At 36.8% G+C, this 14,848-nt stretch overlaps 1 protein-coding gene across 1 annotated transcript in view; it reads left to right on the forward strand.

Annotated features, from left to right (window-relative positions):
- Positions 1 to 14,848, forward strand: part of CFAP47 (cilia and flagella associated protein 47) — a 345,115-nt gene that overhangs the window by 316,303 nt on the left and 13,964 nt on the right. Inside the window, exons 61-62 of the mRNA XM_027816959.2 lie at positions 3,884 to 4,055; positions 5,479 to 5,640. Of these exons, the coding sequence (XP_027672760.2) occupies positions 3,884 to 4,055; positions 5,479 to 5,640 (334 nt within the window). The remainder of the gene's footprint in view (positions 1 to 3,883; positions 4,056 to 5,478; positions 5,641 to 14,848) is intronic.

Genomic DNA, 14,848 nt, shown 5'->3' on the forward strand with positions numbered 1-14,848 from the left:
TTCCACTTGTCTCATTGGAAATTGGAGACAGTGTGAAAGTAAGGGGAGTCCTTTAGAGAGCTCCTCCCCCTTGCCGTTTTTATGTCACCAAGCCCGCTCTAGGTTAAGCACTATTTGCAGGGAGCTCAGGTAGCTAGATCTCCTCTAGGTATCCACAAGAGACTGCAGCTTCGTAGACCAGTGTCCATTAGGTTTTTATCATCAGAAAACACATTGTATAATGAGCCAGTCATTAGTGAAGTCAAACATGTATTCACTTTTCAAAAATAGGAGGGAGGTACAAAGGCTTCTCTAATGGCTGTGTGAAACCCTCTTCCAGGTCCGATATACCCAGTGGGCATTTCACATACCTTCCATGGACATTAGACCCATCGATGTCTTTGTAGTTAACTCTTTTGAAGCTTGAATACAGGTTCTTTTCAACTAAAAAGTTATTTAAATTCCCGAGGTTTTTTTTGTGAACCTGTTAGACACATCTTTTAATCTTTAGATGTATGAAATCCATTAATTAGATTTACAGTAAATCCTAGCAGTCAAAAAAAAATCACATTTGCCCAATATATATGCTCAGAGTGTAAAACCCTGGAAGTGTCCATGATATCCTTCTTATGAGTCAGAAAATAAATGAAGTTAGTGGTCTATTTCCTTTCACCTTCTTAGAGGCTGTTTAAAAAAAGAACCCAGACAAATCCTCCACACTTCAATTGTAGTGCTTTTTAAGAAGTATCCTTACTAGCACTTGAAAATAAATGACAGCCAAGACATAGAACTATATCGCTCAAAAACCTTATTGGTTTTTAAACATCGCTGCTTCAGAAATTCTGCATACACAAATGTTGCCTAAATGTGTGCTATTTTTCGGAAGTCTTTATTTACGCAAAGTACTGGAGAGAGGAAGGCTGAGGGGAGATCGTACTGCCCGTGGCAGCTACCTGAGAGGAGGCTGTGGCTAGGTGCGTGTTGGTCTCTTCTACCAGGTGGCAAGTGGCAGGACAAAATGGAATGGCCTTGGGTTGTGCCAGGAGAGGTTTGGATTGCATATGAGGAAACGTCTTCACCGAAAGGGCTGTCAAGCACTGGAAAAAGCTGCCCAGGGAAGCGGTTGAGTTGCCATCCCTGGAGGGATTGAAAAGATGTCTAGTTGTGGTGCTTAGGGACATGGCTTAGTGGTGGACTTGGCAATGTTAGGTTTATGGCTGTACTCAATGGTCTTAAGGGGCCTTTCCAAACTAAATGACTGCATAATATTCTTCAGGAATGATGAGAAAGTAATATTTTTTGTAAATGGAGTTTCTATTCCCTAGATGTAACAAGCTGTATATAAATAGCATGCTTGTATCTTCCCAGTGTTTGGACTGAGAAATAATGTTGAGTCAAGATGTGGCTAAAACTCTCCTTGCTGCTCTCTACTTAAAGAACAGCAGTGGATTATTTGGGGTATACTTTATATCTGCATGCATATTTTACAATTTACATTAGATAACATTTTAGTACAGATAAAATTGTTATTTTGATGTTTAAAAAGAAAACCAGTGAATGAAAACATACAAAGAGCTGGGCTAAAGGGTCAAGACATATTTGAACAGTCTGCTATATTGTATTTGGTGTCACTATAAAGAAAATGTTAATTCTTATTTATTTCACCATTTTAATTGAAACCAGAAATTTCAATTAAATGGAAACAAGGAAACTGAATATTTGACAATTTGGACAGATTTCTAGCCATGATACACAATTTTTTAAATTATTTTTTTTTAATTTTATTTTTTTTTTACCTTTAACATCTGCCAGTTTGCTTAGGCAGCATGTGCATTCTGGAATTGTCTAGCATAAAATATTAACATATTCACAGAGGCTTCCCATAGTACAATAATATAGTAGTCTTCAGGGCAGCTGTGATAAAAATCTAATTACATTTTTCTTTTTTGAACAGTTCAAAACTAGATCAGCAATGTAGATCAAAACCAGCTAAGGGACCAGCATAACAAGGCTTTCAAATATTGGGACTTATAAACGCATCATTTTTCCTTAGGTGTTGTAAATATTAAAATATTTTAACTAAATACTTAATATGAGCGTAGAACAGGTTATAAAACAGCCTGGAGCACAAAAAAATTGTAAATATTTAATTGCTTCTGACTAAAAGGTACTATATACATATGTCAAACCAAAATCAAATGTCTTTGGATACTAAAAGCAGCATGCAATTTACAGCATTTTCTTCTGAAGTATAGAAAACGTTTTTCCTGAGTAGCATTGTGTGATATAACTGCTGAAAGAAACATCTGCTCAACAGTTGCAATTTTCTCATTCTGGAATGCTCCAAATGATGTAATCTTTTCTCTCCCATAATAAGTTAATTTTTTGTCTTAATTTTCATGTTTGGGCATTTCTCTAGGGTGACTACTACAAGCCTTGGGCTGTATGGGAATCTGAATGCATGGTATAAACATATTTAAACAACCAAGCATGGAAGAATATAGGATAATCCTAGGAATTTTATAAACTGTAGGAAAAATGTTCATACTTAATTTCATTATTAAAAAGTACATTTATTGTAATAAAGCAAATTTATAGTAAAAGGACAAATACATGGAAATCCGGTATATTCAGTATTTAGTGTGTATCTACTATAACCGATAATCCTGTCTGTTGGTATTGTTTTTCTTACCTCTGTGTAACTTTTTGATCTAGCATAAATCAATCAGACATCTGTGTGAAGAATCCACTTTAAAAAGTCAGAAATGTTACAGTATAAGCTGCTACGTTTTTTAGTGTTAATTTGTGTGTTACAAAGATATTGGCAACAGAAGTTCAAGCTTCTTGTTAGCCAATGAAGTTAGAATTTGTACATTTCAGAAAAGGAAAAAGGACTTCAAGCATAGGAAGGTGTCCGTGCTCACTTAAATTTGGGTGGCATTACAGACTGGCAAAACCAAAGTAAGATTTTGTTCAGCTGTCTCACAGTGCATTATCTTTTGGACTTTTTACGTGAAGAAATATGTAGTCTATACGTTAGAACTCCAAGTTGGAAGGTCTTGGGAAATAACTGCAGATGACTGGCCCTCTATAGCCAACGTATATATACAAGGATGCATACATAGGAGTTCTGTGCAACGCATTGTACTTAGCTGTGCAAATTCAAAATGTGCCTTAGGATATGTGGTCATAATAAGATCTAGTGGTTGTGTTAAAATACTTTTCCCCCATAAAATGTGTAAAACTTTTAAACAGATTAGCAGCTTGAGATTATTTTCCTCATAGAAACGTTCCGTTTTGTGCTTTTGTGCACAAATTACTGTTGTATACTGAATATCACAGTTTTCTTTGTTACAGCTGGAAAAGACACTTGAATCAAGAAACACAGCTTTTATTCTTATGTCATTACTACTTGGCCTTTTCATAGCTGCTACAGGGAATAAGAGAAGAGGCTGCTAGTGACATCTTTGCTCTTTTTCTGTATTCTGTTTCCCAGACTGTCAGCCATCAGTGGCACTGATGTCCTTAATGACTTGTTTTTTTGAGATTGTCCCAATGCCATTACTCAAAAATAGTATTAAATTCTTGCAATTTTCATTTGGCTGATGAACTGGAAATGTCTTTCTGTAATGTAGAAGTGGTAGCCAGAACGATACTGCTATTACTGTTAACATCTCCTAAGTAAATTTTCCAGCTTCCATTTTGCTAGAAACTATATAGCCTGTCATATGAAACTGGAAGATTTTGCTATGCAGTCAGAAGGAAATCACTCAAATTCTGGGTAATTAGTAGTTTTACTTCCTTGTCATTTTTAGTAACAAATGAAAGAATTGCAACTAGTATCCAGCCAGCTGTGTGATATTGGAGTGCACAGAGACTGATCTCTTTCTCTTGTGTCATTTAGGTTTCTGTACAGCAATGGAATTCCTATATGAATTGCAATATCAATCAAATGAAATTAAATCTCAGCTTGAATCTTTGGTTGGTATGCATCTGGTTCAAAAAGAACAGGATACAGAATCCAGAACCATAACACTGGTCTTTAATATAGTGTTTGCACCTAACAAACCAATGAGGTAAGCTCCTGTTCCTTATTACCAACAAAACACGCAATAAAATCCTGTCTGATCACTCTTAGCTATATAAACACCTCCCTGCATCATTTTCCTCATGTTGTTTTCATCTCTGAGATCTATTATTTTAGATTTTCTCACATGATGCTTCTCAGTATGATATCTCTGGTATTAAAACTGATAGTTTTTCTTTTTAATGCTTGTGACATAGTTCTGTTGAGTTACTGCCTTAGTCTGTGCATCCATCAATTTACTTCTAAACACGGGAGTATTGAAAGACTTCCAATGAACATTCAAAATTTGCGGAAAGAATACAGACAAGATGGCCTTGGAAAACTTTCTGTAGATGAACATGTGTACATATTCTTCGGATGGATGGGATGGTGGAATTTGAAAGTAGTCTCTAGTGCCCCGGTAACAACAGTTCACAGGAAAATATTATCTTCTTTTACAGCTGTGAAAAATTAGGAATTTCCTTTGTTTTACATTAGTACATCCCACAGCTTTAAAAAGAAACTGTGAAAGTGAGATCCTGTCTAGGAGTTGCACCTTCCTCTTGAAGGAGTCAAATGTGTGTGGGGAGGAGGCTGGAAAGAAGCTTCAGTATCATGCAGGCACATGGAAAATTCAGAGGCTCAACATTACCAGGAAGATTAGAAAGCAGTCACTGCCTAGTGTCATGGGCTGCATGCAACGGGGGTATTTTTAGGGTGCAGGAGGGAACATTTAGGAAAGAATATCCACCCACACCATGCAATGTCATTGTATCAGAAGGGAGGTTAATTTCAAACCTCTCTTTATTTCTACTCTGTCCCTTTTTAATTTATTATTTTTTGTTTTGGTTTGGTTTTTTATCTTTGTGTACTTGAGACTTATCAGGCTTCATGCAGAGGATTCAATGAATGCAATTAATTGGTTTCTTATCTTTAGAATCTACAGCACCAACTCTCTTAGATGGTCTGAAGACATCAGTCTGCAATTTTTCTAAGTACATAGACCTTCACCAGATCTATTTGCCTCTAATATGAACTGCTACCATGTTGTGGACAAGATTCTGCCATGAACCAAAGTAAAAAAAAAAAAAAGACTAAACCAAATTGAGTTAAATTTGTTTACCTCAACAGAGAGTAAGCAGAAAAAGAATCAAATCTCATGGCTGCTCCAATCATTTTGCTTTCATATTATGTCCTTTCTTGTTCTTTGCTGTAAATATTGTGATAGCTAATCTTCATCCCAGTCTAAGTGTAACTGATGCATACTATGCCATGCAAAATTAAGGATGTATTCCAGTTTAAAGCCATCTGTATTTTCATTTTACTGTATTGTAGTTCTACACACTTGAGGCTTATTTTGGACATTAATTTACTCAGTTTATGTTTTGTAATGTTGTTCTATGTATTGAATGTTTTTTATCTGAAATTTTAAGGAAAGAAGCAACTCTTGTAGTACAGTGCACTACAGGAGGTGTTTGGAAGTTTCCCATGCTGTTCATTGCTACGGAGCCAGAGGTGGATGATGTCATCAACATTGAAGCAGTTGGCCTGAATAAGGAATCTATAGTTGGCTTTAAGCTTACAAGCCAGACAAGGTAAAAATACTTATGATTAAGTATTTATGCGGCTTTCTAAGGCTAGAGTTCACACTCAAACACATTAGATAGGACAGATTTGGGCAACAGAAACATATGTGAGCTGCAGCTATTTCATCATTAATTTCAAGTGCTGCATTGTATAGGTAACAAATGTGATTTTGATGGTGTACTGTAGAAAACAGAAGTATTCTATATGTAGGCTATAGCCTCTCAAGAGAAAATTTTGAAATACGTCCAAATGTTTATGTTATGACTTTAAAATTTTGCTCTAAAATGCTTGTGTGTTAAAATGTGTGAAACAGAATCACAGAATAGTCACAGTTGGCAGGGATCTCTGGAGATCATGTAGTCCAACCCCCTGCTAAAGCACGTTGATCTAGAGTAGGCTTCACAGAGTCACGTACAGGTGGGTTTTGCTGTCTCCAGGGAAGAAAAGTCCACAACCTCTCTGGGCAGCCTGTTCCAGTGCTCTGTCACCCTCAAGACAAGGAAGTTCTTCCTCATATGCAGAAGGAACTGCCTGTGTTGCTGTTTGTGCCCATTGCCCCTGCCTCTGGGCCCAGCTGAAAAGAGCCTGGTCCCTCCTTTTGACACTTACCCTTAAGATATTTGTAGACATTGATAAGATCTCCTCTCAGTCTTCTCTTCTGCAGGCTAATCAGGCCCAGCTGTCTCAGCCTTTCCACCAGAGGGAGATGCCCCAGGCCCCTCATCACCTTTGTAGGCCTCTGCTGGACCCTCTCCAGCAGTTCCCTGTCTCTCCTGAACTGGGGAGCCCAGCACTGGACACAGCACTCCAGATGTGGCCTCACCAGGGCAGAGCAGAGGGGCAGGATCATCTCCCTCGACCTGCTGGCCGTGATCCTCCTAATGCACCCCAGGATCCCTTTGGCCACCTTGGCCACCAGGGCACACTGCTGGCTCATTGGTAACTTGCTGTCTACCAGAACTCCCAGGTCCTTTTCCACAGAGCTGCCTTCCATCCAGCAGGTCAGCCCCCAGCCTGTACTGATGCATGGGGGGGTTGTTCCTCCCCAGGTGCAGGACCTCACGCTTGCTTTTACTGAACTTCATTGGGTTCCTCTCCGCCCAACTCTCCAGCCTGTCCAGGTCTTGCTGAATGGCAGCGCAGCCTCCTGGTGTATCAGCTACTCCTCCCAGTTTGGTATCATCAGCAAACTTGCTGAGGGTACACTCTGTCCCTTCATCCAGGTCATTGATAAATAAGTTGAACAGGACTGGACTCATCAGTGACCCCTGGGGAACACCACTAGGTCCAAGCTTCCACCAAGACTCTGCACCATTAATCACAGCCCTCTGAGCTCTGCCTTTAGTCAGTTATCAAACCACCTCGCTGCCCACTCATCTAACCCACAGTTTTTGAGCTTACTTATGAGGATGTTACAGAAAACAGTGTGAAAAGCCTTGCCGAGGTCAAAGCAGACAACATCTACCACTATTTCTGTCATTTACCCAGCCAGTCATTCCATTATAGAAGACTATCAGGTTGGTCAGGCATGATTTCTCCTAGGTGAATCCATGTTGATTGTTCCTGATGATTTGCTTTTCCTTCACATGCTTCAAGATGACCTCCAGGATGAGCTGTTCCATCACCTTTCCAGGGATGGAGGTGAGGCTGACCAGCCTGTGGTTTCCTGGGTCCTCCTTCTTGTCTTTTTGAAGATTGGAGTGACAATGGCTTTCCTCCAGTCTTTGGGCACCTCTCCTCTCCTCCCTGACTTTTCAAAGATGATGGAGAGCGGTTTGGCAATAATGTCTGCCAGCTCCCTCAGCACTCAGGGGTGCATCCTGTCAAAGCCCATGGCTTTGTGGGTGTCAAGTTTTCTTAAGTGATCTCTTAAATGATCCTCCTCGACTAAGGGAAAGATCAATATACAATCAAAATACAGAGTTAAGGAAGGTGTATTGTGATATTAAAGGCTCATTATTAAAACCTTTATGTTTTTACTATAGATTGTTTTTCAGAGTAATTTATACTTACACCAAGGCAAAAACAATCCTTTGCATTGTGTTTTAATTTTTTTTAAATGTGCTATTCTTTTTAAAGTATTCCTGTTTTATTATGTAAGCATGTTTTGAATTCATCTCTACTCTGCCCTTTCACTAGATAAAATAATGATGTCATTCTTCGGTATTTTATTACTCTCTTTTTTAGAATTCCTGCAGAAATCTCTGTTAATATAATTTTTACATACTTTTCATTGTTTTCTCAGAATTTCATAATGTTGTAGCAAACTTATGCTGTCATTTGTATACAGCAGGAAGTCAGGAAATAAATTGTGTAGTACTGACAGAGAAGTTTTAAAACACTAAAACTGAAAGAAACATGATGCTTACAATCTATTAGCTTATGGAAGTTTTTAAGTTTCTTTCTTTTTTTTTCTTTAAAATTAACTATTTTTACTACCTATCTAGAAAGTGTGCCAGGTATGCTGGTTGACAGTTAACTTTCATTGTAGATACGTGCTTTTGTATCATCCCTGCAGGAAGTGTCCTTGGTTCCAACTGATTATTTTTTTTAAGAACTTATTTCCAAAAGCTGTGCCTCTAACATGGACAGTTGTTCCAGCTTTTAGATGGCTGTCAGTGATACTAATTACTAGCACTCCGAAAAAGGCCTCTATCACAATGTCCAAGTTAACAGTTTCAATGGAATGGGCTGTTTCAGGAACAAAAGTGAAGTGATTGCTCTGGCAATACTGTAATCTCCTGGTAGGTGTTTGATAGTAGTGAAGAGACCTAATGTCCTCTAGAAAGCCATTATAAAACCTGAATCATTATAGTTATATAAAGAAAGACCTGTGGTGGGAGACAGATTCTCTTTTTCCCTTAAACAAATCCCAAATTTATTTTACATAGCAAGACTTCCTCCCATACATTTGAAATACAAAATGCAATGTTTGCATGTGCTGGATAAGATCCGCATCATAAATAGTGCCAACAACTGCTTTGTAAGTTTTATAATGCCTTATCATATCTTTGATTTGCTTAGAAGATTTTAGTGGTGGAAGTTTTGTTACAGAAATAAAACGCTCAGCCAACCAACATTTAGCATGCTGGATCTGCAGTTTAAGAGCAATTACACAAGAAACCCATATATTACAGATGTAATTTAATGCTTGAATAACTCAAATGACTTAGATCAAAAATAAAACCATGAAATATTGAAGTATGGGTTAAAATTTTCAATTGGATATGGAGTGTCATCCTATAGACCTTCCCTGAAAAAAAATGATCAGCCCTTTGGAGTTTTTCTGCAGTAAACATTTAGCAGAACAATCCCATTGAGAATCAGTTCTGGTGCTTAGAGAGGTGGGGGTTTTTTTGCCCTCCATACAGATACTTTCTGTCTTCCTTTCATATGCTGGAGAGTACCTCATGGCACTGCTACTTTGAGAGTAACTGGGGGGGAAACAGAGATGTATTTCTGAGTAACCTGCTAGAAAGGGACCCTGCAGCTGTGTCTTTTTTTTTTCCTCTCTGTTTGCAGCCCAGAGTGGTTGCACAGCATCACTGAGAAGACCTGTACATCTTTATGGGCTAGGAGGGTGCATAGTGATGCGGCAAAAAATATTTGAGATCCACAGGCCCCCCAAAAGGCTCACTATTTTACTAAAGACAGATTAGGATTCTCATATATATGCCAGGTTGAATAAGGATTTTCAGCGATCCACAGAGCCCCTTTGGTGATCACTACAAAGCTGTGAGGTCAATGGTTTTAGCTCTCTTTTTCTCTACAGCTGCTGCAACTCAAATATGGGCTTCTCCCTTTAACTACACTCCTCCCCTCTCCAGCAAAATCCTCAGTGTCTGTGAAATGTTTTGGACTGAATTACTGACTTTCCAGCTGACCCATAACTACATTTGATGTAGCTGCTTTAGGAACAGTGAATGATGAACAAATGGGAGGTAGTTGCTATGCTGTTCACAATGAGCTGCAATAATGAAAGCTCTGAGAGTCCATGCGAATCTGTAATGCACTGTCTTTTAATACATTTAAAATTGACACGTACGTGCCCCCACTGAGAAACAGCACAGTATCTGCTTCAATAATTAATGACAGTGAGAATGCAGGCAAACAGTTTTGTTATATGAAGAAAACTCAAATACTTTTTTAAAAAAACTGTCTGCATCTAGGATAGTTGTGATATATGAGTAGTCCAATATCTTACTTTCGGCTATAAAAATTCAAAAGGGACATATTGTTGAATGGTCCCCCTTAATGGCATTAAGATTGGTTAAGAGCCAAATCTGGAGATTTCACTTGTTAAATAAGAAATCTCTGCCACTTTTTAATATTCATAGATGATGGTTTTTGGACTTTGTCATAAATGTAGGTTTAATTCAACACCAGCCGAAATCAGTGGCAACATTTCCACTGAGGTAATTGGCTTTGCTACAATCCTGTAATGCTGTGTAAACATCAGTGTTTGTTTTAATAGCAAATGCATTATTAAATGCCAATGGTTTACAGAATGACAGCAATATTAACCAAAAAGAATAGCTAGAATGTTATCCTTGGAAATAAAAATTATAGAAACTTGTTTGATATCCAACTGAAATTATTTGTTCTTTATGCTGATGTCTGTAATTGAAACAGAATAAAAATTCCAAAACTGATGCTTTACTTAAAAAAGCCCTAGCCCTTTCTATATTTGTTTTACTGAAAATAACTTCTTAATGTATTTTTAATCAATTTTAATCAATTATGTTTCAGAATCAGAACATTTGCATTAATACAGAACTCTTTTGTGTAGAATATTTACTACTATAATTTCCAGAACAGAGGTATTTTGACAGTTGGATTTATTTCTTCACATTAAAATACTGATATCCAGCTACAGCAGAATGTTTTCCTGTTTTCCAGTGCAAACACTTCAGTAGCCAACATGAAACGATCATAGACACATATGAACACTCTTTAATTTCAAATTTTTTTGTAAACTGCATTACTTTTAAGTGTTTAGTCAAGATTGTGGATAATTCTGATCATTCTGTCTGCTTATTTCTCATACACAGAGCCTCCTTTCACCCTTATAATTCTAGCTTTCCATGTACCTGTTAGTGATTGTTTTAATGACATATTATTCCCATACACAGTAAAATTTTATCCATTCTTCCATTCCAACCTCTGATTCCAATCCTGTGTTTATCACAAACAGGGTATTTTGTAACAAACAGTTACATTGAGGAAACTTCTCAGATGAACTCAAACTATGCTTCAGAAAAGCATACTTAATCAGCACCTGCTATCACAAAAGCAAACACCGTGGTATCTGTATGGTCTCCATGGAGTGTTATTTGCAAAATCCAAGGCTCCACCCAATTATGGGAACAGAGCTAGAATAAAGAGACAACAAAACCACATGGACTAGGGACAGGAGGAGAAAGATGAAACTAGTCTTTAAAATCACTGCATGTGTAGACTTAGTTATCTTAACCTACTTTTCATATTTTGAGCACCACTGTGGGTATTTTCGTTGTTTCTTCTATGCACGCTTCCTAGTGCATAGAATAAATGTTCAATTAAAAACATTTCTTGATCACACAAGATTAATTTTAATGCTGTGTGAAGAATAGCGAGCAACTATTTTTTTTTTTTTCTGTAGTCTCCCTAATTGTGAAAGGAAAAACAAAAAAATGTTTATGGTTACAACTTTGAGAAATATTTCTATTTTGCTGTAATTACTTCTGTATTTCATTTGAATTACCATGAGCCAGAATTATGTGTGCTGCAAGAAAATGTGTTCATTAAGTTCTCAGCACACGCACCCTTTCCCTCACCCCCTCTTACACATCACTGTGCATGTTACAGTCCTGGATTCCTATGCCAATCTCTTTGTTACCAGTTCTGCAAAATTCTACTGTTATTCTAAAGATATAATTAGAATACTTTATCTTAGCGTCTTCCACATAGTGGCAGCTGCAAAGAACAAATGTTGACTGAGCTCCATTTTTTGGAGTCTGAATGGAGAGTAGTGGAAAATATCAATAAAGATATGCATGTGGCAGAGCTTCCAAAAAGTTATGATCATCCTTCTTAATAATGCAATTACTGGCATGTCACACATTTAGCCAGGAGCTGTCACCTGGACTGCTTGTGTCAGGAAAAGTCAGTTTACCAATCTACAAATACAGTACCCCTGGACAGAACAGGAATGAGACAGAAATCTTAATATTTTGTGAAGATAAAAACCCTGGTTCCTGCTCTGGTTCCTGCTTTGGTTTTCAAACATGTACAACAAAAGTGATGTTATAGTTGGTAAAGCATTCTCTGTCAATCATTTGTCATGCAGAGTTTCTTCATATTTTTTAAAAGTCCCTTGATTCTGAAGCAGCCTTTGCAAAGCTGTGGAGTGATAACTGGAGTTAAATCTTTTCTGATGTCCAGAGTTAAGGATTTAGAATGGACAACAAAACCAGAGGTGGTTTTGGTATAAAACAAGCATTTCAGATAAATAATGAGGATTTCCTAATTTTTTCTCATTGTCATTTTTTTTTGGTTGAAAAGAAATTATCTAAATTATACTAATTACCTCTAATAATGTATAGAATTTGATAACTGAATACAGTTAATAAGTATAAAGAACTTCACTATATAATTGAAATTTCTTTTGTCATCCAACAGATGTTAACTACAAATTATAAGTTTTTGAAGCACATTGTAACATTTTCAAACTGTACCCCTTATTTGCTTAAACAGTTATGTATTTAACAGATTAAGGCATTTTTAAATTCTTTTTTTATTGGAACAAAAACGCCATCAAAATAATTTGATTAAAACCAGTATGTGTTATTTTTTATATATAGTTTGAAAAATGCTGAGTTTTATGAAGGAATATATTTCTACTGAAATAATTTAATGCTTCATGGGTTTGAGGAAGAGAGGAGTAAACATTAAAGCTATTTTGAGCCTTAATTTAATAAAGCTTATATTTTCAGATTTGCTGGGTATTTTTTAAGTTTTTCAGTGAGATTTCTATGAGAATATAAATGTTAAGGTTTTGTTTAATTGAGGACATAAGGTATTCTTTTTTAGTTTACTGATTTGAAAATTATCTAACATGAGAACACTGATGAGCACAGACTACTATTTAAGCACAATGCTATTTAAGAACAAGATTAAAGCAGTAATTATAAATATGTCTGTTAAATACTGGATCAATTTCCATGTTTTCTAATTGCCATGATTTCATTGTCCTATTATTATTTCAATTCAATTTAATAGTTACTCTTGTTTATTATTTTGAGTAAGGGCAGAGTTCATCTTGTCTGATAGCAATATCAAACCATTATGACAGGAGTTATGGAACACACAGGTGGGAAGACGCACTTATTTTCTCTGGTTTGTATGGCCTCTGCCCTTATATTTACTAATTCATTTGTGCTTGGTTCTTATGTGTTTTCAAAACTCTACACAACATTAAACTTTATGAAGTACGTTAGTATCTGCCACCCTTGAGTTAAACAAAAACCTTCTTGAAAAAATATAGACAGCCTCATCTCTGTCCTTCATGGCTCAGAAATGATAAGCCAGACACTGACTCCAGAGCTGTTTTACCTGAAGCAGTAATCAAAATGGAAAAATTAATTTTTAATCACTTTAAAATCACATAATTATTAATTTTTAATTATACACTAAATATACAGACACTGAAAACAATAATGTCTGAAATGCAGGTGCTATTCTGGGAATTTTATTTCTTACTTTCTCTATACTATAGAAGATGAGAATAAGAAAACAATTTACTCATGCTAGTGAGCTAGCCAGGATGTCAGATCATCTCCCTGATGTGAACATCAGTGAAAACACTGCTTGTTTTTTCTTGAAATCTTTAGATACATTTTTTAAACATCTTTAGATACATTTTTAAAACAAAATCAACAAAAAAAAGGATTTATGAGCACTACAGGCACTGTGAAAGATCCCTGTTTCTGGTTGTGTGTGAGTAGGTTTTTGATTGCTAGTTCTTGTACTGTTAGCCATATCTTTATCAGAATCCCTCCTGGCCTATTGTATTATGGCTATACATTTCACTTGCCAGAATTTCTGTTTTTCTTATTTGGACATAGCTTCTACTTTGAGGAACAGTTTGCATTCAGTAATTGGCTTGACTTTTTCTTTAAAACTACCAGGCTTTGGGGAGGGGAGGGAATGGGGAAGGGAGGGGGAGGTTTTAGTTGTGACTATATGTGTTCATGTAAGTATGTATGTGTGTGTGTGTATATGTATTTTATTCAACACAGAAAGAAATTATAGCTGCCTCTAGTACCTTGGGCCAATGCTGTCAAGTAATATGTAGTTTTTCTTTAAAGTGTTTTAGATTAGTTTTCCTGCATTTTTCTTTATAAAAATTAAGATCTGACAAGGTTGCTGCAATAAGATTTTTTTCTCTGATTTGGAAAATATCTTATGTGCACAATTATAGATCACTTTTGTGACAGTTTCATTTTAAAGTGTCTGGCCCCCTTGTCGGGACTAAAACTATAGCTTTTTCTCCAGTTTTCTGACTAGCTGTTTTGTGGAATCATTTATGGTCTGAAAAAAACTACTGTTGCATCACACCCTGCTAAGATGCAATATCTGCAGGTATAAAGTCCTTATTTTCTTATGTCTTCTGCGCATGCAGCCTGTCCCGTCTCCCTTAGTATTTTGTCATTGCATCTGTAGTCTAAGTCATGGTCTTGTATGTCTTATGAAGACAGAAAGTGCTTATTAGGAGATGTCATCCCTAAATACTTCCCAGAAAAAAGACTGGACACAGGAGATACAGAAAGTCTTAAAATGTTCCTAAATCTAGTCTATAGAGCAATGATGCTGGAAATTAAGACCTGTGTTCAGGTCACTATTTCCAGACCCAGGTTTGAATATTCATCTCAGATGTTTTCAATGGGTGCTGTACTCTGCTACTCAGTCTAAGAGGCATCACTTCTATTTCATCCCATGCCTGCCCTTTGTGTGTAGTAAGTATGCTCTAGGCATTCACAGCTGAGCAGTCCTTGTGGGAAATAGAGATGTGAAAAGTCAAAGCTTAGATGACACATAGATGGGCAATCAGGCCGTAGCAGGATTAGTGCTTATGGCCCAGGTCTATAAACTCAGCTGCACAAGTTTACGCACCATGAAAAGAGAACCTCAGCATAAGTTTGATGTCACAAGACTTGAAATGTAGTCTCCGACATT

The sequence above is a fragment of the Falco cherrug genome, chromosome 2 (assembly GCF_023634085.1).
Source record: "Falco cherrug isolate bFalChe1 chromosome 2, bFalChe1.pri, whole genome shotgun sequence".
Lineage (NCBI taxonomy): Eukaryota > Metazoa > Chordata > Aves > Falconiformes > Falconidae > Falco > Falco cherrug.